The 25,415-nt window shown below is 51.4% G+C and overlaps 1 protein-coding gene and 1 long non-coding RNA gene across 3 annotated transcripts; one reads left to right on the top strand and one right to left on the bottom strand.

Moving 5' to 3' along the window:
• Positions 1-419: 419 nt before the first annotated feature.
• Positions 420-19,865, bottom strand: SALL3 (spalt like transcription factor 3). Of its 2 annotated transcripts, XM_049698576.1 has the most exons (4): positions 19,712-19,865; positions 4,857-7,778; positions 4,300-4,640; positions 420-3,193 (listed from the first exon to the last, which is right to left on the bottom strand). In XM_049698576.1, the coding sequence occupies exons 1-4, from the start codon at positions 19,791-19,793 to the stop codon at positions 2,762-2,764; spliced, it is 3,777 nt and encodes a 1,258-aa protein (XP_049554533.1). In that variant the 5' UTR covers positions 19,794-19,865; the 3' UTR covers positions 420-2,761. The 2 variants fall into 2 exon arrangements, with proteins under 2 accessions (XP_049554533.1, XP_004280065.1); XM_004280017.3 differs by having other exon boundaries at positions 4,300-7,778.
• Positions 19,866-20,378: 513 nt separating this feature from the next.
• On the top strand, positions 20,379-23,521 carry LOC125961322 (uncharacterized). The gene is made up of 2 exons (XR_007471913.1): positions 20,379-20,630; positions 21,574-23,521. It is a non-coding gene; the product is annotated as an uncharacterized LOC125961322 (long non-coding RNA).
• Positions 23,522-25,415: the final 1,894 nt, after the last annotated feature.

The following is a 25,415-nucleotide window of genomic DNA, read 5'->3' on the forward strand; positions in this document are numbered from 1 at the left end:
CTGCACCTCCCTCCCAAATTGTCACTAGAGGCACAGCGATTTAGTTCTCAAGGGACCCGAAGAGCCGTTATTTTCCCTCAATGCCGACAAGGGGATGGTAATTCAGAGTGTAGTCGTTTTTGGACACTGCCAATAGTCTCTAATAATTAAGCATTTTCTACTACATCTTCTTCCATCAAAGACGTAAATTAAAAAAAAAAATCCACAGTTAGGAGGCTGCACTTTTATTTTAGAAAAAGGTGAAACATGAAAGTTTCGAGACCAATCAAGACACGCTTAGATATGGCTTAATAGATCTAAGCTCTCAGAACCCAGTGACTTTCCTTGGAGAAACACCACGAATATACGTCCACCATCAATGACCGTAACCTCAAATTCCACTTTCTCCATTAGAATAATCAAGGAACGCCATTCAGAAATCATATTACATCCTGCATTTTATTCAATTCCGTATGACAAAAATAGGAACCTAGACTAAGACATCCATTTCAATCAGTAGATGTGTCAAGCCACAGATTTCATCATAAAAAATATTGGATCTGGGTAACAATTCTCCACTGGTTCAGGGAGGCCCCTGGCCCTACACGGTGTTGCAATAGAAAAATAGTGTCTCTTCACCATGCGGAGAGGGACAGCCTCGCCCTGAGCACAGGGTGGGGACAGTCTCACTGTCCCGTCATGGGCCATCTTATTTACAGCACTTTACATTTCTCTTTTCTTACGTTATATACACACCCTTTTGCGAGGAGAGAACACTACATGGTACCAAATACTAACCAAAAAGGAAAAAAAAAAAATCACAGCAAAAAGGACACATAAATAATAAGAACATTCACTGCTGAAACACAGCGACACCAAGCACCTGTTTTCTCTTCCCGACGCTGGGACCCCCCGACCCATCCCGTGAGAGGAGAGGGTACCCCGGGCACACGCCATCCCACCTGCGTGGGAAACAGAGCTGGAGAGTTCAGGGTTCGTTTCCGACAGAGATCACGGCTAGGTCTGCTTATCTGTGAGTCTTTGAAACTCTGTTCAGTGACACGATGTGACTTGTTGCTGTGGCTGTGTTGGAAAGATGGTCCTATGTCTCGGTTTCAACTGAGAAGGCTCGACTGCTTCCTCGGGGACTCAGCCCCTCGCACTGTCACCCGGCCACCCACGACGACCTAGGACAGCACTGCCAGAGGAAGTTCACGGTCTCAGACTCCAGCATGCTTGCAACGCACAAAATGAGGTAGAGCACACAACACTTCTGTGTGGGCCTGGCTCAGCCCCGCCGCCCGGCACCTGCCCAGGGCCCTTTCCTGACACGGGGCAATGGGCAGAATCACCAGCACGAGACTGTGCTTTGATCAGATGACAGTGTGCTTTGTTTTCATCTGAGAAGATAATAAATAAATCAGGAACTCAGAAAAACGTCCCAGTTATGACTGATTATACTGCCTGACACCCGACACCTCTCTGCAGTTTATTGAGCACAAAAGCAGGCCTCGCAGGCAGTCAAACTCTCGTTCGGGGGGCGTGCGAGAAAGAGAGCAGAGGCTACAGTAGCGTCAAACCTATGCAGTGCTCTCTGGCTTACTTCCTGGCTTGTACTGGTGTCACAGTCCTAAGATGAATTCATCAAAGTTTTCTTAGGGTGGTCAAGTTTTTAAATGGGCTTCGTAGAAAAGTTAAATCATTTAATTTAAGAAACAGCAGGCCCTAGTTTATTGAGGAACTGACAAGTCTTGGAGGCTTTTCCGGTTAAGGAGCACAGATTTCTCATACCGTCTGACCTAAGACTGTAACAGCTTTTTTTTTTTTTTCCCTCTTCATTTTCCTTCAATCAAAGTACTATTTATAAAATACTTTACATCTTTTAAAATTTTCCAATTATAGACAAACCTCCCTAATACAAAATACTAAAAGTGCAAGAGTATAAATTAAGAGTTTTCAACCACATTATACAAACATTACCTTTTTATTGTACAGGTTTGATAATGCGAGATATGTACTCACAACTGCTATAACGTTGTGAATAATTCACGGTGGTGTCTGTCTGTAACTTGTTCCCAACTGCTGGGCTACACACCACACTAGAGAACACTATATCCACATAGCAGCTACAAACATTTAAGTTAAAAAAAAAAAAAAAAAAAAAAAGGCTTGTTACTGACAGGTGCTTGCACACGAAAAGCATGCTCTTTCCTAACAGAACTTCACAATTTTGCCTGCATGGAAATAACCCACTTATTTATAGTAAAACAAATCTTGCTTTAAAAAACAAAAATCACACAGCCAGATGTATTCTGCAGTACAGAAGCTTCCGTTAAAGTTGGGCTGTATTGTCTGTTACCCGCATCATCTTAACATCATAAATACCACAGACGAAGGTACTGCCATGCTACACGGCGCCGGGAGCACTAGACCACGTCTTCGAGATAAGAGTTCTAAGGACAGAGTTCAAGTTTCTAACTAATTCGAACAAAACCACTGAACGAGTTTCCTGGAATAGGGCGGGGAGCCCCCTCTGGGCACTGCTGGGCTTTGGAGGGACGGAATGGATGTGCTCTGAGCCCCTTCTGTTCCCAAGGTGGCTCTCCGAGGACGTCTCTTTTTGACTTAAATCTATTTCAAAGGTTGCCGAGTTCTCGAGGACGGTCAAGCTCACGGCGAAAGGCGCACCGGGCAGCGGGTGAGGCCACCTCGGGCAGCCACCCGGTGACGTCTTTCCTGCTCTGGGTGAATGGGGAAGGGGACCCACAGGGCAGGGACGTGGCTAGTTAATCCCGATCTCCTTGTTATCCTCAATGAACCGCGTGAACGGCCGGCCGGCTCCCGCGTCCGACTTGGCTTTGTCCAGCCCTGCAATGGGCGGGCTGCTGCCAGGCCGCGCCTTGTCCAGCCCGGCAGCCAGGGAGCCCAGGGAGGGGAGCGCGCTTCCCCCGAGACTTACTGGGAGCTGGGGGAGGCCTCCGTTCTGGATGACAGAGATCTCATTGTTCTTCATGGCCAGCCCGTTGGTGATGGCTGCGGCGTACTGGTTCCAAAAGCTGGGGTCCACGTTCATGGCCCGTGCAGCCAGATCCTTCTGGAACATCTCGGAGAACTTCAGGGCGTCACCACCCAGCAGGGCCATGGGGTTCTCCACCGACAGGCGGCGGCCGCGCCTGGCAGGGGCGTTGTTCCACATGTGGGTGCCCATGTGCACCTGCGGGGGACACGAGACACACCTGGGCGTGAGTGCACCCAGCCCTGGGGTCACAGAGATGCCCGGGGACCTGGGGACTCCCTCCAGCTCCTTTCCTTGCCCTCTTCCCCAGCCTAAGCATTCCTTTGGGACAACAAACTTGTTAGGTGAGCTTTCCTGAGCATCTTATATTTGAACCTGCAACGTTTCCTTCTGTCAAGTACACAGAACTGCACAGCTGGATGGAATCATTTCCCCCCTAAGGCGTCAGACCCACGGGCCACCCGGAGGGTCCCGAAGCTCCTGCCCCGCCCCCCAGAACCCCTGGCTTCACTGTGCCCGTGCCTGGTTTTCTCCCGTCTGGGCACCTGTGGTCAGCAGAGCCCTCAGGCGGCTTTCACGCTACCAGCAAGTGGAGGCCACAGGTGCCCGAGGGCTCACTGAGACCCACGCAGGCGCCTGACGTGGGCTGCAAAGCGGCACACTCCCCTGAGGGTGTGTGCACGGCCCTGGACGGGTCCTCGGTGCCCGGCCACACACTCCACACCTCCGGGGAAAACGGGCGGCGTGGCCGTACCTCAGACGCAAACGTGACGTCGTGACGTCGCTGTACCGTCCTCCCCTCCCCCGGCTCTCAGGCTGGGAAGCTTCTCCCAGGTGCCCGCTGGGCCCTCGTGGCAGCCAAGTGGCCAGAACCACAGATCTGACCCCTGGCCTCGGGGCGGGACTTGCATCACTGGCGTCACCTGCGAGCAGCTACAGGCCCGGTTCTCTTGGTGTCAGCGTCCCACTGGCCTCCAGGCAGCGCCGGCCCTGGGCCTGCCCTGTCAGCCAGCGAGCGTCACCCCGACGCCCTGCAGCCACGCAGGCAGCACCAGCCCTCAAGGGGAGGCCGGGCCCGCGTGGAAGGCAAGCTCCTCGCTGCCACCGGACACGCGTGGGAGCACCGCAGGCAACGCGCACACGCAGGCACACACACGGTGCAGACTCACCCATGACACACAAGCGCGCTCACACCACACGCCACGCAGGCACACGCCGCGCTGTCTCTCGGGGGCTCGGCAGCAGCCGTGCCCCTGGCCAGGACCACGGGAGGTGGACACAGGGGCTTCCCGGGCGGCCCTCACCTTGAGGTTGCCCTTGGTGGTGAACGCTCTCCCGCAGATGGTGCAGCCGAAGGGCTTCTCCCCGGTGTGGGTGCGCTCGTGGATCTGCAGGGCGCTGGCCGAGGAGAAGGTTTTCCCGCACGACTGGCAGTTGTGCTGCTTGGGCGTCCGGCGCGGCGGGGGGGCCAGCATGGGCGCGAGGCCGGCGCTCATCACCGTCGGGGGCCCCGCAGGCACCTGGATGGGAGCCGGCAGCGGCGGGCCCTCGGCCAAGGGGCCGGCCTTGCTGTGCCCGTTCACTTCCGTTTTGATCGTGGCGGGCGCGGAGCCGGGACCCAGGCTCGGGGTGCCCTGGCCGGGACCTAGAGCAAAGCTGGGGTCAAGCAACTGGGGAAGCGGCTCGCGCAACCTGTGGGTCAGCAAGTGCTGCTTTAAGTTACCCAGGGTGGAGCAGCCGCGCCCGCAGGCCGCGCAGACGAACGGCCGCTCCTTGGTGTGCCTGCGGAGGTGGATCTGCAGCACGCTCCTGCAAGCAAAAGGCTTCGCACAGACACGACACGCGGTGCTCGCACACTTACCCCGATCTCGGCTCAGGAACAGCAGGCTACAGGGCGCCTCCTCCTTGATGGCCGGCCGGCCGGGGTGGGGGGCCGTCAGGTCCAGCGCCCCTCCGTTCTCGGGCCCGGGGGGCGGGCTGTCCTGCCTCTCCGTCTTCAGCGGCGGCTCCGGCGGCTCCTCCTGGGTGCCGAGGCCCGGGGACTTAGAAGGCAGGCTCTCGCTGTTACTGTTCCCGGGCGACAGGGCCTGCAAGGAGGATGACTCGGACAGGGCCGGGCTGCCCGCACTCCGGCTCTCCAGGTCGCCCACAGCTGACGAGGAGTCGTTGCTCAGACGGTCGCTCTCCCCGGACCCGTTCTCCAGGGACTTGAGGGCGGTCATCTGGGGGCAGCTCATGACCGAGTCCATCATCTTCATCTGGTTCTCCAGGGCGGCGATGCTGGAGATGACGGACGGCGGGGAGGGCGGGCAGGAGCTTGAGAAGGCCAGCAGCGGCTTGGATGGGTTGCCAGCCGTGTCCTTCAGCTCGGCATCCTCCTCCAGGGAGTTCTCGTCCATGTCATCGTCGTAGCCGCTCAGGGCGTCCGTGGCCTTCTCGTCGTAGGGCAGCTCGGCGTCCATGGCGTCCTGGAAGCCCTCGGGCAGTGGCGTGTTGGGGATCTGCCCCCCCATGTGCATGCGAATGTGCTGCTGCAGGACCACGGCGTTGGTGAACTTCTTCTGGCAGATGGGGCAGGAGTGCTGCACGCGCAGGGGCGGCTTGGCGCGGTGGACCCCGAAGTGCGTCTTCAGGTTGCCCTTGGTGGTGAAGGCGCGCCCGCAGATCTTGCACTTGAAGGGCCGCTCGCCCGTGTGCGTCCGGTAGTGCATCTTCAGGGCGCTCTGGCAGCTCAGCACGCGGTGGCAGATGGCGCACTGGTTGGGGTCCGTCACCTTCTTGTCGATGTTCTCCACCAGCTGCTGCAGCTTGGAGGTTTCGGACGTTTGCATAGAGTCAAGCAGCCCTCCGAAGGGAAACTTGGCCTTGAACTGCTCGGCGCCGGCCGGGAGGACCGGGCTGCAGAGGCCGGGGGACAGGCTGCTGTCCGCGAGGGCGGACGCGGCAGACACCTGCCCAGTGGCGGGGACGTCCCCCGCCCTGGCGTTTGTGCAAGGCAGGCTCATGGGCTCGGTCTTGGGCAGGGAAGACCCGCCGGGTGCCGGCTGCGGGGACTCGGCAGTCACCACCTCGGAGCTGGTCAGGCCTGGGGACAGAGAGGGGCACTCGCTGGACGCCGGCGAGGGCCGCTGCGGGGAGCGGCTGGCGGGGGTGAGGCTGGGGGAGTCGGCATAGCTGCCGAGGCTGACGCCGGGGAGGGTGGGCGGGAGCTGCATCCCGACCGACGTGGGCACCGTGGGCAGCACGGGCTTGCTGTCCAGCCAGGTGGTGGCCGGCTTCTCTGGGGGCAGTGACATCCCGTAGGGGATCCCGGAGCAGGTGGGCACGCTGTCCAGGTACTCGGGGACGGGGTAGGGGTTCATCTGGATGTGGGGGTACTTCTCCTTGTGCCTCTGGAAGTGGACCTTCAGGTTGCCCTTAGTGGAGAAGCGGTTGCCGCAGATGTTGCACTTGAAAGGCCGCTCGCCCGTGTGGGAGCGCAGGTGGATCTGCAGGGCGCTGTCGCTCCCAAACACCTTGGCACAGAACCTGCACTTGTGCTTGAAGAAGGGGTCCTCGGCGTTGGCCTTGGGCTCGAACACCGACACATTGGGGGGCTTGCCCTTGCGGTGCTTCATGAGGGCCGACAGGGGGTCCAGCGCGCTGGCCGTGGCTGCAATGCTGACCAGCGGGTTGGGGAAGATGACACTGCCGGCGGAGGTCTGAGGTAGAAGTGGGCTTGGCAGGCTGGGTGCCGAGCTGAGGAGGGGCCCGGGCCCCAGGGCGGGGGGCGTGGAAGCGTTTTGCGGCCGGCAGGGGGCGCCGGAGGCGCTGACCGCCGGGGCCGGGGCAGTGGAGGCCGGGGCCGCGCCGGAGGACGCCGGGGCGCCGGGCTCGGGGCCGGAGGGGCCCCCGCCCGGGACGTGTGGAGTGCTGGCTCCGGACGCCGGCTGGGCCAGGTGTTGGGGGCCCTCGTAGGTGGCCGGCTGGGTGGCAGGGCCGGGTGCCGTGGGGATGGGGGCGGCCCCGGCTGAGAGCTGCAGGGCCGAGTGCGCGGCCAGCCCCGGGAGCTGGCCGGAGGTGGGCAGCGGGGCGCTCTGGGCCCCCGTGGCCGCTCTGGGGTTCAGCGGTGGCCGCAGCGATTGGTGGTTCATCATGGCCACCTGGCTGCGGATCTGCTCGATGAGCTGCAGCTGGTGGATCTGCTGTTGCTGCAGGGCCATGAGCTGCTCCAGGATCACGGGGATGGCCACGGCCGCCACCCCGCCGCTGGATCCCACGGCTCCTGCAGCCCTCGTGTTCTGGGAGAACTGTGCCACGGCCACCTTGGTGCTCAGGAGGGTCTCCAGCGTCACGTTGGTGTTTGGCATGCTGTAGGCGGCCACGGGGGCCGGTTCAGGGACCTGAGGTAGAGGCGGCTTCCCTGCGTGCGTGGGGCCCGGGCTCTGGAAGCTCTTGTCCACGGAGGGGCCCACTTCCATGGGCTCGTCCTCCTTCTCGGGGGCCCTCACCTCCCCGCCCTCCCCGCCCTCTGTGGGGGCCGTCTCCTCGGCAGCCTCACTCTCCGTGTGCTCGCTGGGAGAGCTGGCCGGAGAAGGTTCTGGAAACTCTTCAGAGGGCGGGGCCGGCTCATCTTCGCTGACGATCAGCACCAGGGGGTTCTTGGTGCAGGCCTTCTTGTGCTCCAGGAGGTCCGTCCACTTGAAGAACTCGGCGCAGCACTTATCACAGACGTGCGTCTCCTCGCTTCCACTCCGGCTCTCGTTCCCGCTGTCCCCGTCCTCAGCGCCCTCCCCGGGGGCCGCTGGAAAAGCAAGACATTACATCAGCCAGGGCCTTGCGAGACAGCCTGCCCTCCATCTCAAAATTCTGCACATAAGTAAAATCAATATTTTTTATTTTGTACAAATTACCCCACTTCAACATTTCTGACGTCCCGGCACGCGTATCCTATGACTCTTTCTAGCTAGCTAATCATTTTCTTAGCACCATCCATCGAATTATGAGGCTCTATCAATTGTGGATACCGCTTCTTAATGAAATTCCATAGACGCCATTGATTTCCAATATTTTCATACAATCTGCAACCACCCTGTCTGCTGGGTACAAAGCCAGCTTTCGATGGGCTCATTAGGACTCCCCCGACCACTGGGCTTCCTCATTTCCAGCAAAATTAGAGATGCCTTTGCCAGTTCACTTAACATTGCTAAACTAATCTGTAACCTTTCAAACTCACGTCAGCACCTGACAGGAGAGCCGGCCGCTGCCACTCTCCCGGGCTTGGACCACGAAGATTTATTATCTTTATGCTGCGCCGAGACATTAGAGATTTAATGTAATTCTGCAGAAGCTTTCAGATCAATGGGCATTTATTTCATGGAGGAAATTTCAGCTAAATACTTGCATTTGTAAATATAACAAAGAATATATAAGCACTTCTTACATCTCTGCTCAGAAAAACAATCTCTCCAACTTGTAGTTTGATCAACAGATCAATCCTGTATCTTTTCGGCCATCGTACTTTCCTCCAGAGAGGGTACATTTCTACATTTCAGGATTTGCCAAATGAATACCATCAATATAGTCTGGGCCTAAAATTAATCACGTTTAATACAATTAATAGGCTCTGTCAGATGCAATATTTCTTGGCTAAATGAACCAAAATTACATGTTATTGTTACTGGTCAATCGTGTTCTGCAGATTGCTAACAAACTAGAAATTATATATTTAAAGTTCATTTATGCTGACATGTTTAACATGAGAATGTTGTAGTCACACTTTTTGTACCTATTTTCATCTATTCTCATAGAAAGACATAGCAAATTATATACTTGTGCCATAGTGGAAACCCTCTAATTGGTTACACATGTTTAATTACTGTTGTAGGCAGCGACTTCCTGACTCCTATACCCTCTTCTGCCGAATAACAGCCCTGTTTAATCAACAATTCTCATTCACACCTGATCAAATAAATAGCTATACGGGAACAAGAAATCAACATCTAATGACATTCCCAGCTCCTATTTTTTTGGGACGTTGGGGTGACAGGCAGCGTTCAACGATTCCTCAGGCTCCACATGCCGGCCTGGGTAGCACTGCCTTGCGACTGCTTTTTGTCAACTTGTGGATGGAGTGACAGCAACAAATCAGCTTGAACGGAGACAAATGACAGCTGCAAATCGGCCCTTTGTTGTCGTGCATAGTTGAGTGTGAGAGCCACACATCCTCAAGTTTGCGTCCCCAGAAATCGTTTACTATTGAAACATCGACAAATGGATTTGCTAAGAAGGCTCCAGGTTTTCTCTTTTAGAGTTTTAGGAGAAGGATTCGGCACTGATCTCAGTAGAGAAATCTGATTTGTAAAAAAACATCCTGTAAGAATATGTAGTCCCTCTACTGGAAAAGAAGGTCAAACCATTCTTTGAGGCTAGCAGGCTGCTCTCCATGAGGTTGCTATTTCCAGGTAATTTATACTTGCCTTTAAAAAATGATTAGCAGTGTTCAATTAGCATTTTCTTAACTGGCTCAACCATTTGAAGGGGAAAAGAAGTTAGAGCTTGCAGCCCGTAAGGACCTGCTAGACTTTTAAACTGAATTCGGTGCTGAAGCTCAGACTGCAAGAAGTCTCATTACCGTATGAGGGAGGAATGTAATAGGTGTCTGTAATGAGGTTGAGTGTAGCTGGAAGCAAAGACACAGCTGATTGATACTGCAGATAGGAGCGTTAACAAAATAAATACTCGGAGTACTTAACTTTGTTCAATGTATGCAAAAACTCATCTGAAACCTGCAAAGGTTATGGAACAGGGCAGGAAAAACCCCTCAACTCTTCAGGTAAATAATTTCTTAATGACTGATAAGAAAACAGGGGCTATCTCAAATTTTAGTTATGTAGTTTAAACATTATCACACAGTGCAAAGAATCTCTGCTTTTAAATTTCTTTACAATAGTGGAATGTTCTCCTGTAGACCCACATATTAAAAACGTAAGTGGCCCTTAAAAAAAAGTTCATCTGCACCAAGCCATCAAGTTGGAAGCCGTGTTACGGTACATCATGAACTAGTGTAATTATTAATCATAACTGAACACTACCACTTTAAAGCTATGATACAGAAGGCCTGCCGTACTCTTCACAGAGCTTTTTAATTTTAATACTTTTTAAAAAGAAAAACACCAAGAAATTAAATATTGCTAATTTCTTGAAATGTTTTTTACATTTATTCCTTAGAGAAGAAAAATGTATAACTTACATGGTATACAAAAGCATTCACATGGTACATACATTTAAAATTTGACACAAACACAGTGTATACTGTGTCCAAAGAATTCTTTTTCCTAAAAATTATTATTGAAGTACAGTTGATTTACAATGTTGTGTTAGTTTCAGGTATATAGCAAAATGATTCAGTTAATTTATATATATATATTTGTTTTATATATATATTCTTTTTCAGATCCTTTTCCATTATAGATTATTACAAGATATTGCATATAGTTCCCTGTGCTATAAAAGAATACTTTTTTTTTCACATGGAATATGTGCTTAGGGACAATTCACTGAGAAAATGCTTAAAAATTAGGCTGATTTCTGGTAAAGTGCGTTGACTGTTGGAAGAATTAACTAATTATAAATAAATTATATCTTTACAGAGGAACATTTCCCAGATTTTCTTTGTAACAACTGTGGCGTGTGAAATAGAGAAACAGGACTTTTATTTTACACTGTACTTTTCTCACAGGTCTTAAGCAGCCCAAAGAAATCTCTATTTACTTTAAAGATAAATTTTTACATTTCTATTGGTTTTTTCCATGTGTTAAGTATTTTGGGTTCACCTCCAAACTCATGGAAGTTGGGAAGGTAATTTTCTTCTTCTCCCATTGGCAGGTTAGCAAAATTACAATTATTTCTCCATTGTAGAAACTGTGCATAGAATAATATTTAAGTACTATTTACCAAATAATAAGCCATTTTGTTTAACGCAAATTGATAGTTACCTAAACACAGTGAAGATATTCTTGTCAAAGTAATATAAGCCTCCACTGTATTCCTCTAAAATTGAAGAAGGAAAGCAAAACCGAAGGGAGGAAATTGGGTGAAAATGGCATTTGGGACCTGTTAGTTCGTTATGTTAGTGAACCTAACAAAACAAATAATTGTTGGATTTTATAACCCAAGTTTCATAATAAATTTGCCTTTTAACGAAAACATATTTTAAAAACTACAATAAGCGAGGGAAAAACATTCTTCAATACAATTCAGATTTTTTATTGGGGGCAAATAATTTAGAATCACCACCTGTAATTTTTCTTACTGGGGTCTGTATGAAGTACCATAACGTGATCACTTCAACTGTTATTTCCACTTGTTTCACGATCAAAATCTCAGTAGGATTAGCATTCCATAAAAGTTACAGAGAAGCACAAATTTCACAAGACAGTCTTGAGTACAATGAATGCAAATGAAAAGCCTCTAATACGTCATGTGTGCAATTGAAATTTTGGGTGCATATTTTAAGAATGTTTTCAAACAACAACAAGCACTTCAACTGAATTGGTTGGTAGGGGAGAACCAAAACGAGCCTGTTTCACTAGGGACACAGCTCTTCAGAAGCAGCAAGACTGCAGTTGAGTCCAGAGTGAAAGCAGCGGCCTTCCGCCACATTCAGGAGAGCGAGATGCAAAGTAAGTTGTTGTAACTTGCTTCGATGGCAGTTCCGTTACAGTGATTACGTGCATCGTGTTACAGTGTAGATGTGCTCATCTGGAAGCAGTTATCTTTAAAAAAATGCTGTCTATATAACTAGAAAACCCATATAGGAGAGATCTGACAGCAGCTCCAAATTTTATCATGCAACTTCCAAAGCCCTTAATCCTGCCATTGTTTTAAGCCAGTATTAGGTCGGATTCGAATGTATCCAACTACCTTTCAATTAAATTTACATGTGTAACTGGCTTTTCATTCTAAAAATAGAAGTTATTATATCCATTTGTTGACATGGCTCAAAAAAGTTTGTTTCAAGGTGAAACCACGTCAAAGCCACTGCAACAACAGTACAAGGTTTGAGAAATTTACTTCCAATGCAATGGGAAAATTCTTTCTTCCTTTAAGGGGGAACTGAAAAACAAGCACTGTTAACATTATCATTAATGTCGAAATAATTTACTTTTTGCATACTGGCTCCTCAATAACTAAGAGACTTCAAACTGTAAATAGGCAGGGGCCTTACAGTGCACCAGGGTTCTCTTAGAACTAGTGAAGAAAAACGCCAACCAATGAATGCACCCAGTAACAGAACTTAGCCAAGAAGTCTTCCCTTCTTGGTTAACGGGAATATTTGGTTGAGGTTACTTTCTGAAAGTACCATCCAGTTTTGCTGTATCCGCGGGCTACCAATGCGAGGAAGAAGACGTATTGGAAAGAGCTCTCTACTCTGCTAACACCAAGGATGTACCAGCCATGGCTGTGAGCCGGGTGTCTGCACGTAACGCCGAGTCTGTCTTCCTGAACGCAGTCAGGAGGAGCGAAAAGCACGGAGGCTAGAAGAGGAAGCTGTTTCAGGTGGAGAGGAAACGTGCAATTAGTTTCTACAGCTAGCCCCACGCTTGCTATTTATGCCTGAGATTTCCAGCGTTTCTAAGCCTCACCGTTCAAACGTTCTTGAGTAAGCGTGCCGCCTCTGGGGGCTGCAGGAGGGGGAAAGGGTGCCACCGCCTTTCAGAGAGGCCTCCAACCAAAAAACAGCTCCAACAGCAGTCTTAAAATGACATGATTTTTTTCCTTCTCACTGATAAAAAATGCAGAAAACGTTTAGCAAAAATGTCCCTATTCTTAGGACAACTCTGGGTGTGAAAGGATCCCCTTCCCATTGCTCTCTCAGCTCCGATTCCTGGTCTGCTATACAATACACAAGGATCATGTTATACAAGGATCATGTCTTCGCTGCCTGCAAAAGCATATGCGGCCTTCCAAATAAAAACGACGTGGCAGAAGATGGACAGAATGTTTACACTCACGATGATCTTTTAAAGCCACGAGTTAAAAGCGTGCCTGTAACATAGATAAGAATATTTGAGACCAGATGCTTTCTTTAAAAAATTCAAACTGCAGTTCTCAGCAAGGCTTTCTTATTCTCTCCTTCCAGGAGGCTGGGCCTGGTAAATAAGTAACCGAATTACAAAGGGCAGTAAACAGGTGTTTGATAATTTTGCTGATCAAGCCCAAACTCTCACCTTTATTCTGCCACCCTTTTGCTACGCATTTTAAATCCCTTACAATTAACGAAAAGAGAAGCAAACGTTCCTTACCGGGAAAAGGAATGTTAACTTCTCCACTTTAATCAGTAACTTGAAAATGCCACGTGGGTCTCTAGGAAAGGAAACCTTACTTTCTCCTGTGCCTTTTCCATCCCTTAAAAATCTAGGAAGCATTTTTCAAGTTTTCCCAAATTGTTAGGAGACACTATTTTCTTGCAAATTAATTCTTTTTAACTCCTTATGATAGCTTTGAATCCCATAAAGAAAGATGAATTATCACATACTGAGCCCAAGCTGTGAAGCAGGAGGAGACAAATAGAGACCCCTACCGTGTTTAACAATGTAGAAGAAATTCCAGACGCAACAGAAAAATTTTGTCCTTTTCCTAGACCTCCAAGCGTGTGAGCTCGGAGCGGAACAGCGGAGGGCGCTCGTGCCTCGCCCAAGCCGCACTGACCCGCAGGCCGCTTCCGCCGACTCAGCGGCCCACGCCTCAAATTTGTTAAGTAAGGACCACCTGTGGCACAGGCGCCAAACGTCTTCTGTTTAAAACATTTGCGGTTTTTCATCTGTGGGGTGATGCACCAGGGAGGGGAAACACTGTTTCCTTTATGGACACACGCAGATGGAAAGCGGCCACAACGTTCACTTGTGTTAACTATCTGCTGCATCAAATAATAAGATGTTTGTTACACTTTAAGGTTGCACAATAGTTCTTTCACTCACATGTTACGCTGTAATCTTGCTTACGATGAATACACGGGTATCACTCTGCCTCACCGAGAACGCCCAAACCTGGAATACGGCGGCAAATGCAAACAATTTCCATCAAAGCTCGGGGAGGGGGAAAAACAAGGTCTGTGCAGGGTCACCTTCGGTTCAGAGGCGGAGGTTTAACCTCACACATGAAATTAAACGTGCTGCTCCACGACACCCCTCTGCGGAAGCGCCTACGGGCCTCGACACGTTACTTTTCAAATCCACCGCGCATAAAAACACATAAATAAGCAAAGCCACTTAGACGTATAAACACCTGGGTCTAAACAGCCCCAGAGCAGCAGGAACTACACGGTGTCCGGGAACAAGGCGCCGATCAACTGTAACCCTCGGACTGCTTGCACTCGGGGTTAGGTCATTAAATCATTTCCATGATTTGTCATCACCTCACCGCACTGTTCCATTTCTACGGGCGAAGTTTACACACATGCGAAAAATCATCCAGGAAAAGCCCTGCCCTGGGGGGTTGAAGCTAGCGGCTCTGCAGTGCAGAGCCCTAACTCAATTACCAAACGGTGCTGTGAAGAGGGCACTCTGGAAAAGAGGACCGAGAACGCCGGCGAATGAAGACCAAGCGCCACGGCACCTGCAGGGTTAATTAAACAGTTCAAGATGTAACAGCCACACAAAAGAAAACGGTTCTCTTTCCCTCTTTGAGCACTATAAACACTTGTGCTGCACTAGATGGGCATTTGATAAACCGAGCAGCACAGAGCAAACTCGTGGGTCCCCAGTCCGCACTCGGAGCCAGTGTTAACACTTAACAGAACACTGGTGAGTCCTGTTGCCAAGGTCAACAGCACAGATGCACTCATTGTATTATGAGCTTGACATCTAGTGGCCTCCCCCAGCAGGGCAAAGCAGGCAAAGGTTAAGTCAGCAGGTCTGTCGCAGCAGCACCCTGAACCACCCACCTTCGCGGAGATGGGTGGGAAGCTGCCAGCCCTCTGCACGCCCTCCTTCCCACAGACCCCAGGCCACCAAGGCTGGACGCTGTGTGGGCCCCAAGGCTTCCCGGGAATTAGGAGGGGAGGGGTCCCCGATGGTTAGCATAACGAATCTGGGATGACCGGAAAAGACAGGCCCACGGAGGGCACCGCGGAGTTGGACGCCACCCTGGCAGCCTCAGGTCTCTTTGGTGGGCAATGGTTCAGCCCAGAGAACTCTTGCCTTCAACAAACAGATCAAATCCTAACCTCTAACATAAATAGAGCCCATTACATTATTTTATTATTTCAATTAATATCTCACTTTCTGTGATATGACTCGCCTTATTTGCTTGGGAATCACACAGTTAACTGCACTTTAGGTCATAAAGGTGTTCAACTTAACAAGAGAAAAAAATCTAAGGACCGGGCTCTTTTTTTCAAATGTAAAAGTTTATGTAAGGTAATAGTAAAACATTCAATTTCTACACAGACTTTACTTATGCCTGATTTTATATGAAGTGTGTGGCAACTTCACATATGCTGTAACTACAAACCTGTCCCACCAGTGGTAGAATTAGCCCTCATCTTCACAAGACTAAGATATGCTGTTCGTATCCTAGCAACTGGTCAAGAAATCATGAAGGAAAATGAAAACTAACAAAACCTCTTCCTATTATAAGTATTATTTAAAAATTATCCTTCTTGAAACTATATACAGCATTGTAGGATGGGGCATGACCTCATTGACAGTTAAGAAGGTTTTTATTTCATGTAAATAAAATACTTACATTTAAGAATGCTAAATTCTAACTGGTGGTCAGTACACAGAACGGAAACCTTGGTTGTACCTTTACTGAATTCCCCCCAAAAGAAAACGTTCTTGGAGCTATCTCGGGGTGAATGGCAAAGCCTCTTAGAGATTGTACTTGAAAATGAAATCTGACCCACTTTGGCCTCCTTTTGCCATCATCTTGTACACAAAACATAATCAGCTTGGTAAGTAATTCCTGCTGTTGGTCCATACCTTCTTCATTTTCTGGCTCTAAACAGATCAAAAAATATTGCATTATGAGTAGACTGTGGAAGTTTAAATGGTGCTTAAAAAAACCAACCCCTTAACTGTAACATAATCAGCTCTTTCTCTGTAAGGTGAGAATTAATTGGCATGCTTTTTATTGGCCACCAAATTATGCATTTTTAAATAGGTTAGGATTTTAAATGTCATTTAAAAAATAAATGTTCGCAAATTCTTCTTTTCCTTTCCCTCCCTGCTTAACTTACTCCTTACCTTTCATGTTTCAGAGAAAACAGTCTGCCTAGGGATGTCAGATAGTGGCTTCTGTATTGTTTCCTTTTGGAATGCTGAATTGTAAGTGTGTGAGTGAGTGCTCAGAGCTCTGAAGGCAAAGCATGCACAGACAGATAAAAGAGAAAAGATCTCTTCAACCAGGGCTGGGGGCCTTCTTCCCCTTAATTCAAACACGGTCTATGAACACCACTGGTAAAGTCTTAAATCACAGGATCATTTAAAAGGATTTTTAAGATAGCCATATAACTGTGAGTTGGCAGAAAATAAAAACAAACAAAATACAGGATGGCAAACTGCTCTAAATTATAATATCCTTTTGTTTCTCCTTAAATACATACTTTCCTTCTAAGGGCAGTAAAATGTATCTTTCCTAAGCTGTATTTTATCCAGTGAAGAACAGCAACAAACACCTTTTAAAGCTCTTAGTAGGAGTGTAAGTGCTGTTCCGTCATTAGAAGTTTTAATTAATTTTTCTTAGAACAAAAATATTCGTCTGGCTCAAAAGATTTCATTATTGTGGCGTACATTTAATTAACTGAATCCTAAAGCTGCATCCCATTTATTTCTAAATTTTCGGAAACAGGAATGAAACAATTTGCAATTTTAAAAGATAGTACCTAGTGGGAATGTAAGTTTAGTCCCAGTCATCCTTAAAACACATTTTTACAACAGGATAACTTTAGAACTTTAACGTAAATCTTTATCACTTTTTCTCATTCTACATATGTCATCATATTTCATTCCTGCAATAAGGTTTGGAGAGCACTGAAGCATTTTTGGACAGCTATCTTTTCACTGCTTGCCTAAAAACCAAAGCCTGAAAGATAATAGTCAGATTTCTTTTTTTTTAAAGAAATAAAGTTTTTTTACTGTAAATTAATGTGACTGCCTCCCCCCATATTATACTAAAATTTTTGCATAGAATATTTGTGTTTCATATCATTATCAAGAACCTTCCATTTTATTGCGGGCATCTACTGCTTTAATTAACATGTAAGATCCAAAGGAATACAAAGGAATTATTTACTTCGTTTCTAAAACACTGTAACCTAACTTAGGTCGCTTATAACTTCATGCATAGTCTGTTGATTTCCACTGCATTTAACAGAATATAATTTGGAGAATATCTGATTCACGTTGGAGTAATTTAGTTTTCACAACCATTTAGCTTTAAAAAAAATATTTTACTTAGTTCTCCTCCTGATGACGGTCAGTACAACAGAGCAATCTATACGTGAACGTGCCTTAAGTGAAGAGAGAACAGACTATCTTTTATGCTCCATGAACAATCAGCTTCAGAATAATTAAATCAGAAAGAACTATTTTTTAAACAGTTCGCCCGAACAATCGAGGGAACACACTACTTGACTAAGGCTCAGCCCCAGACAGGCTATTTCTGGCCTGTTGCAAAATACGATCAGGAACTGTGGCAATATCTTGATTACAACCCTGAATGATTGTGAAAAACACAGGCTGACAGAAACTTTAATCCCACGGTGGGTAAAAAAAACCTGAATGTGTTTCACCCCTAAATAAATTCAGTAACAACAAGGGGAATTCAAAAGAGAACTTGTGAATAATTTACTCCATCTTAGGTTTTCAAATAAGGGCTCTGGACCCCTCCACACGCTTACACTAGGAGGTTCACCACGCTCTCATTTCTGAAGTGAAATTAAAAATGAATAGCAGTGCCTCAGCTTGTAATTGTTAAATACAAGGGGTTTTACTCTATTAATTAAAATATGCTTTAATAAAAGGAGACATTGCACATTTTGATAACGACCCTACAAAGCTGAGAAGTATTTACATTGTTGCATTTTGGGGCGGCTGTGAAAGCCGATTTTAAGCTATTCAGGAGCCATAATAATAAAGCTTTAAAATTCCTCACTGGGATGCAATGTAGTTCTTTTGAAGGAAAGACTGTCTTTCTCATTCGGCAGAAATAAATCCATTCATTTGATCATGTAGTCATTGAGGGCAATAGAAAACAAACCAAGTGTGAGAAATTCTATGTGATGAAGTAAACAAAACAAAAAAAAAATCCATTTCCATGACAAAAAGATTCTTTGTCCTTAATCTACCCACCATATGCAAGCGTTTCTTTTTAGCATATCTCCCGTTCTAATCTTGGGTGACCAGGCGACACAGATAAGACTCCCTTACCTCCGCTGCGACAAAAAGACCCTCAGGAGTTCTCAAATTTTGTTTAATTCCTGAATTCCCAGCCGCGTAAGAAGTCTTTACTCCCGTTCTCCATTCCGATGCGGACGTATACCGGCTTTTGCAAACTTTACGACACCGCACGCTAAACTCTTCAACTTTTTATTTTCTGCAGGCTAATTCTCAAAGCGAAAAGACGCGTATCTGCTCTAAACCACTTAGAATAGGTTAATCTAAAAAGTTGGCCGGCCTATTTTGTAGGGAACAAACTACTCGATGCCCGGGCTCCGGGGCAGTGGAGGGTCTCCCTGCGTCCCGCGATCGCGCCGCGGCCGCCCCTCCCGCCCCCTGGGGATCCGCGGGCAGCGGGAGGCCGGAGCGGCCGGGCCCCTAACTTCCCGGGCTGGGGCGCGGCCACGGCCAGCCGGCTCCTCGCCGAGCGCTAACTTTCGTGGCTCCTACCTTCCCTCCTGGATGGGCAGGAAGTTCCTACCCGCCAGCTGGCTGCAGAGTTGCCCGCGGCGCCTCCAAAAGAACAGGAAGAGGCCCCAGAAAACCGACAGGCACCAGAAATGTGCCGGGGTCCTACCGCGTGCAAGGACCACCCCCCCGCGCCGCTGCGCAGCTCACCCCGGGGTTAATTCCCAAGGCGGCCATTAGGAAAGGCCAGGCGACACCGACTTCCTACTGTCCTCGGAATGGGATCACTGGTTTGTCGGCTCGCCCGGAACCGCGGGCTCCGCGGCCCTCGGGCACACAAGGCGGCCGCTGGCCAGCCGGGGTCAGGGCGGCGGACCCGCTCCGAGCGCGCACCGGCCAGGGCGCCGGGCGCCTAACAAAGCTGTCCCGGCAGCGGCCTCCCCGGCCCGCGTCCGGTGGTGGGTGAGCCCCGGACGCGTCCCCGCCGCCGCGACCGCCCTGGGGACGCCGCGATCGCCGAGGCCGGCCCCAGCGTCCGGGCGCGGGGAGCCCGAGGGGCGGCGCGGAGGCGGCGGCGCGGCCCCTCCCGCCAGCGCCCGGCTCGGCCCGCCGGCCTCCGCCGGGCAGCGCGGACTCCGAGCGGTCCCAGAGCCGTGGCGTCTCCGTGCGCAGCTCAACTCCGGGCGGCCGAGCCAAGTTTACTTCTCCCGCACTCCCGCGCCGCGCGCTCCGGTGGAGGACCGGGTCCCCGGGCAGGCCCGCCCGGGCCGAGCGCCGCGCGGCAGACACTGGCTCGCAGGAGCCGGGGAACTTCCCCGGTGCGCGGCGCCCGCCGCCCGCGCTCCCCCCAGGCCCCCGGGCGCCGCCGCGGTCCGCGGGCCCTCACCGTGCTCGGGAGCCCCGTCCGGCGGCGGCAGCTCCTCGTCCGACTTGAGGTGCTGGGGCTTGGCCTGCTTGCGCCGAGACATGCTGCTAGCGGCGCGCGGGCCCCGCGCGGGGAAGCGGCATCAGCGGGGCGGCCAGCGGGGACGGCGCGGGGCGGCCGGGCGGGCGCGGGGCGCGGGGCGCGGGCGGCGGCGGCGGCGGTTGCGCGGGCCGCGCATGGGGCTGAGCAATTAGGCTGGTGAATAATGCATGGCCATTAGCGGAGGGCCGCGCCGATTGGCCGGCCTCCAGCGGACTCGGGCGGCCTATGCAAATGAGGCCGCGCTCGCAATTAGCGGCCGCGCGGCGAGGAGGGGCCGGCGCCTGCGGGACCCGGGCGCGCGGCCGGCGCCGCCTCACATCGCGGGCTCCGCTCTCCTCGGCGCCCGGGGCGGCCCGGCGGGCCGGGAGCGGCGCGGGCCGCGGCGGCCGCCTGGCCCCGGGCACAGGCAGCAAACTTTGGCGGCGTCCGCGCGGCGCCTCTCCGCCGGCGCGCCGGGCTCGCCCCTTTATAGAGTGTCTGCGCCGCCGCCCGCGCCCCGCGCCGCGCCCCCCCCCCGCCACCGCCCGCCGCCCCTCCCGGAGCGGGCGGCCGCGGGCAGGGCTCCGGCCGGCGCCTTTGTCTCGCCGGGCTGCTCGGGCGCCGAGCCTCCTGCGCTCCGGGCGCGGAGGGCCGGCCGGTCGCCTCCACTCGTCCGCGGCGGCTCTCGGCGCGCCGGCCCCGCTCAGGCTCTGGTGTCCCCTCTCTCCGGACCTTCTCTCCGGGCTCGTGTCCCCTCCGCGGGCTCCCCCGGCGGCCGGCCCGGCCCGGAGGCTCGCGGCCGGAGCGGAGCGGAGTGCGCACGCCGGGGTGGCGGGACTTCGGCAAGACCAACTTTCCGGTTCGGAAGCTGCGCGGGCCGAGCGGCTCCTCCCCTCCCCTCCCCTCGTCCTCCCTCCCCTCCGCTCCCACCCCCGTCTCCCCGCCCCCCCACCCCCGGGCCCCTTGACTCCTGAGCGCCCGCCCCGCCCGCCGCCGCCACCGGGGCCGCCTCAGCCCTTCGCCCGCCCGCCGGGCCTCCCCGCCGCCAGCGGCTCCTTAAATCCAGGGGAAGGGAGGGGATGACAGGGCTCCGGTGTCCCCCCCACCAGTTCCCTTGCCCGATGGGTGCAGTCCTGGGGCGCCTGTGGCGTGGGCAGGGGGCGCAGGGTGCCCCGAGACCGCGTTACTGAAAGTTCCAAGTCCACAAAAGTCCTGCGCGCGGCCCCCCGTGTTCTAGGTCTGTCGGGGGCGACGTGGGGGGAGGGCAGGTGAGGGGGAGCGCACATTCGGACCGGCCCAGCATCCCCGGGCAGCCGGCGCCGCGCGCTTCCCGCACGCGCACCCAACCTTCGCGGGTTGTCAGGCACGCGCCCTCGCCCCCGCGCGCGCAACCCACCGCAGACGTGCACACGCGCCGTCGCCCACTCCCGCGCGCTCATTCCCGCGCGTGTCCTCCATCGCGAGCGGCTGCTGGGATGTGCTCCAGGCCCCGTCGCCGCAGAGCCTGCGCCTGTGCCCTCGCCCCAGCGTGTCTTTTTTCATTTCCTAAATTTATAATATTTGTCCTCACAAGTGGCCCTGTCTGGTACGAAGCTTTGGCACAGATGGCCTCCCGGCGCTTCCCCCAGGGTCGCGTGCTGGCGGGGAACAGCCGGCGAGCACACAGCCCCGGGCGCCCAGAGGGCTGCGATCTCCCTGCGTGGCTGGGCGCGGGGCTCTGACTAGTGGGGATCCCCCGCCCCGGCTGGACCCCGGCACCGCGCCGCTCTCCCGGCTCTCCAAGGGCTGCTTTTCCGTTCTAGAATCTTCCCGCTACCCAGCCGCGGTTCTCCCGCGCGCCTCTAATTGTGTAAGTTTCACGAAGCAACAGCTTTGGGCTCCAGGAAAAGCGCAGGAAAATCATACAGAGGAAGGAAGTGCACAGGTTGGAATCATCTCCAAAGAGACCCCGCCGCCACTTTTGCCACCCTCCTCCCAACCAATCCCTGAAGGTCGGTTTTGCTTTGCTGTTTGGTGGCAGGCGTATTCATTTAGGAAATTTTGTTTTTGAAAAGAAAAAAATGACATCTGAAAGATGTTCGAAATCTAGAGTTACCCCCCCCCACACACACACACACCACGGTAGGGCTTTTATAGTTAAGCTGTGGGGAGAAAGGTCTGTATCGCTAGTGCGCTGTCAACTTTGGCAAATGCTGCAAGCATTTTGGGGACGCTCCGCATCCGGCGCAGAGGCGCTCGGCAGTGAAAAGTTCGCAGCCAGGGTTTTGGGGCGAGCGGGCCAGGAACTCTCCTGGCAAAAGAGTGGCAAAGAGAGGAGGAGGGAAGAGGAAGGGACGTGTGTTGGTGGGGGAGGGCGGTGGTAGAGAGTGGAAGTTTCTTGCAGAATTTACAGGACGGACCAGAGTTTGGGGAAGTTGCAGCGCCGCAGCAGAGAGGTAGATGTCTGCTTCCCGGCAGAGAAAGAACACAAAACGATCGTCGGTGGGTCGGGTTAAAGGTGCACTGCCTGCTTAATTCTCTCTTTTTTCCCTCTTTTTACAAAAATCGACACTTTGGGGAAAAGAAGCAAACGTAGGTTCCCGCGGCGTCCGAAGTCCCTCAGAGGAAGCCCGAGCCCGGCTCCCCGGCAGCCTCCTGGCCCGGTGTCACCGACTCCTCCTCTTTGGGCCGCTTTGCACGCACCGGCCCCACCTTTTTTGTTCCTAAAGCCATTCGTCCGCCCCTCCCAGCCCCCCACTCTCTCTCCGACACACTGGCACGATTTCCTTAGGGCTTTCCTGGACTCCTGAACGACACTGCTTAATTCCGTCGACTTGCTCTGCATTTTCTACAGTGTGCGGCCGTGGGGAGGATCTTAAGTCCCTCCAGCGAAGGCGAAAGTGAGACCCCGGCCCTTTATCTGTAAGAAGCGAGCTGTCAGATTGCAGAGGTGTCGCGCCCGCCCGCGCTGCGCGTTGTAAGTGCGGAGACACAGCAGGCTGGGCTCGGAGCTGCGGTGAACGCAGTGGTTCCCCCAAAGTGAGCGGCCGCGGAGCAGGACACGGAGCTCGCGGTCTGACCGGCCCGGCGTGGGGTGCGGTCCCCGCCCAGGGCGCGCGCGGTGGGGTCGCCTGGCCGAAGGTGCGGGCTCCACCTCGGCCCCCGCGCTCTCCACGCTGGGATTTCGTTGAGAAGATGGAGCAAAGACTTGGACGAAAGAGCCGGGGAGGCTGTGAAAGGGGCACCTACACAAATTCCCCGCCACTGCCAGAATGGTGCGGATCAGTAAATTGTGTGGCGCACCTTTTAAAAAATTGATTCGGGTGTTCAAGATCAATAAAATTAAAAAAAAAAAGTAGAGGCCGAAAATAAAAGGCGAGTTACCTTCTGAGTTAACCTGTTCTCCCTTCCTCGCCTCCCTCCACCGAGGTCTGAAACTTTTCTTTAATTGTTTTTATTTAGTGCAGCAAGTTTTAATGAAAGCACAGGCGTCTAAAGTTTGAGTTCCAGCAATAGGTTTATCGCCAGGCGACAACGTGTCAAGCAGAATATCTTCACAGATGAGGTACAGGATGTGTCCTCCAGTCACGCCCAGACTGGAGGACCCCCGGAGCTGTGCATCAGAGACGCAGACACCGAGTCGCGCTGGCGACACACAAGTCCCTACCGTCACATGACCACTGCCTATTAGAATATTGTGATACCTAAACACTCTTGCAAAAACAAAAGTTGCTTTTCTTCCCTATAATTAAATCTAATTTGTTAATTGTCTTTCCTCTTGCAATGTTGTTTTCATCTTAGGAGGTGACACGTTATTATTTTGTCTACTTAATAATATTATTTACAAATTAATACTGTACATTTTACATTTGTGGAACGTATAATTAGGTGTTTGATTAATTTGTATCATTTATTCAGATAAAACAGCCTATGTGCAAGATTGATTTGACAAGGGGATGTTGGAGACTTGCTTCTATTTTAATGTCCCAGTTTACTGAAGCTACTGGCTTTCCATCCACAAAAGACAGTTTTGCATAAGGTGCATTTGTTACTTTATTTACAATGTGTTTACTTCCCCAGCTACTTTATACAAAAAGAGTATTCAAATGTTAGGGCTTTATTTTCTCTTTTCATTCTTTTTTCCCCTCCCAAATCAAAGTTCCTTTCTTCTTCTCCCTGGCCTTCTCTCCCCTGTCTCTTGTTCCTCCCCCACCCCAACTTTTGTTTTAGGTCCTTACCATTAAATCCAGCGTGATTTTGTGTCTTTAATGCTGTGACAAGTGACTGCTAATTGGTTCTCACTTGAGCAAAGATATTACCATACTAATATTATTATTGGTAAGAAGAGGTAATTGATAACACCACCTGCCACTCTGGGGCAATCATGATGATAAATGTTTCCATCAACAGGAAATCTGTGCTTGGTGTACCACAGCCCAACGCAAACAGCATGTCAAGTGCCAATTATAAAGATGTTGCTTTTCTATTACATTTGGGCGGGGGCCTGGGCTAGAAAACGTGTAGCCAAAAATTATACGTATTTTTTTTTTCCTGACCGTCTTGCTCACCCATTTGAAAATCACTTTCCCTGTAAAAATAAAATGCTCTCCCTAAGTAACCCAACATATAGCTAACTGCCGTGCCCACATTGCACACAACTCCTGCTGTCATCCCCTCTGCTTTCAAAGCTGTTGAGATAAATATGTCTAAATATTTTTATAGATAGGTGCCACGTGTGTAATATATAAATCCATCTAGGTCTGTGTGCTCCGAAGCTGTCTTGTATGTTCTTTCCAGGTCGGCTTGCAACCTCACATGTGGGCATCACAGGCAAACATTCCATGTCTTTTTCTGTCACACGCAGGGAAACATCAGCACGCAGCCATTCGTCTTCACACTTAGGGACGCAAAAAGCCATGTGAAAGTACTTCTCCTGTGACCACTGAGCCGCGTATGTGGGCTGCATGTGGGCCCGGCTGGGGCACTCCAGCATGTATGATTCCATAATGGCCAGCTAAAACTTTGACTCCCTTGCCCATAGGGAGGCTCAAACGATTATTATTAGCTTGCACTATTAGATGCAGGCCTCAAAAGGCGAAATCAGCTATTGATAATTGCAAGAAGTATACAGCAGCTACTGTATCGATCGGCTTGTCCCTATTCCCCTGGTATGGGAGAGATAAGAAGACTCACTCTTTAGTGCAATATAATTTCTTTTGACCTATCTGCTTGCTACAGACTTATGATGAATAGCCGGACTGGTTAAAGTCCTTTATCACGAAAGTTACCCCTTGATATAATATTGATTCTTTATAACTAGCTCCAAACACAAAAATCAAACTGTCCACTTGACCATCATCATCATCAATATCATCACAAAGCCTCCGGAATAGAGATCAGCACGAGCCTGAAAACGCTTTCTATAATCTTGCCGGCTAATCTTTATTTGCTGATGATGAAAAGAAGGGGGGAGGGCGGGGGGCCAGAGGGAGAGTGAGCGGAATGTCATTTGGACGAACACTATATTTATATGTGTACATACATTAGGCCGAGAGCAGGCGGTCTCTGCTCGTGAGAACGCGCGCGGGCATCGTGACCACCCTCCGCAGGGCTCGGCCTGCCCACCCACCCTGGGGGAATCGGGGAGCCGGGAGGCCCAGGGGAT

This window comes from Orcinus orca, chromosome 15, assembly GCF_937001465.1.
Source record: "Orcinus orca chromosome 15, mOrcOrc1.1, whole genome shotgun sequence".
Classification (NCBI taxonomy): Eukaryota; Metazoa; Chordata; class Mammalia; order Artiodactyla; family Delphinidae; genus Orcinus; species Orcinus orca.

Coding starts and splice junctions, on each gene's coding strand:
- SALL3 (XM_004280017.3), bottom strand. CDS start 19,793: ATGTCTCGGCGCAAGCAGGCCAAGCCCCAGCACCTCAAGTCGGACGAG. Junction 7,779..19,711: donor GGACGGGGCTCCCGAGCACG/GTGAGGGCCCGC, acceptor TTGCTTTTCCAG/CGGCCCCCGGGGAGGGCGCT. Junction 3,194..4,299: donor CCACCAAGGGCAACCTCAAG/GTGAGGGCCGCC, acceptor TGTCCCCCGCAG/GTGCACATGGGCACCCACAT.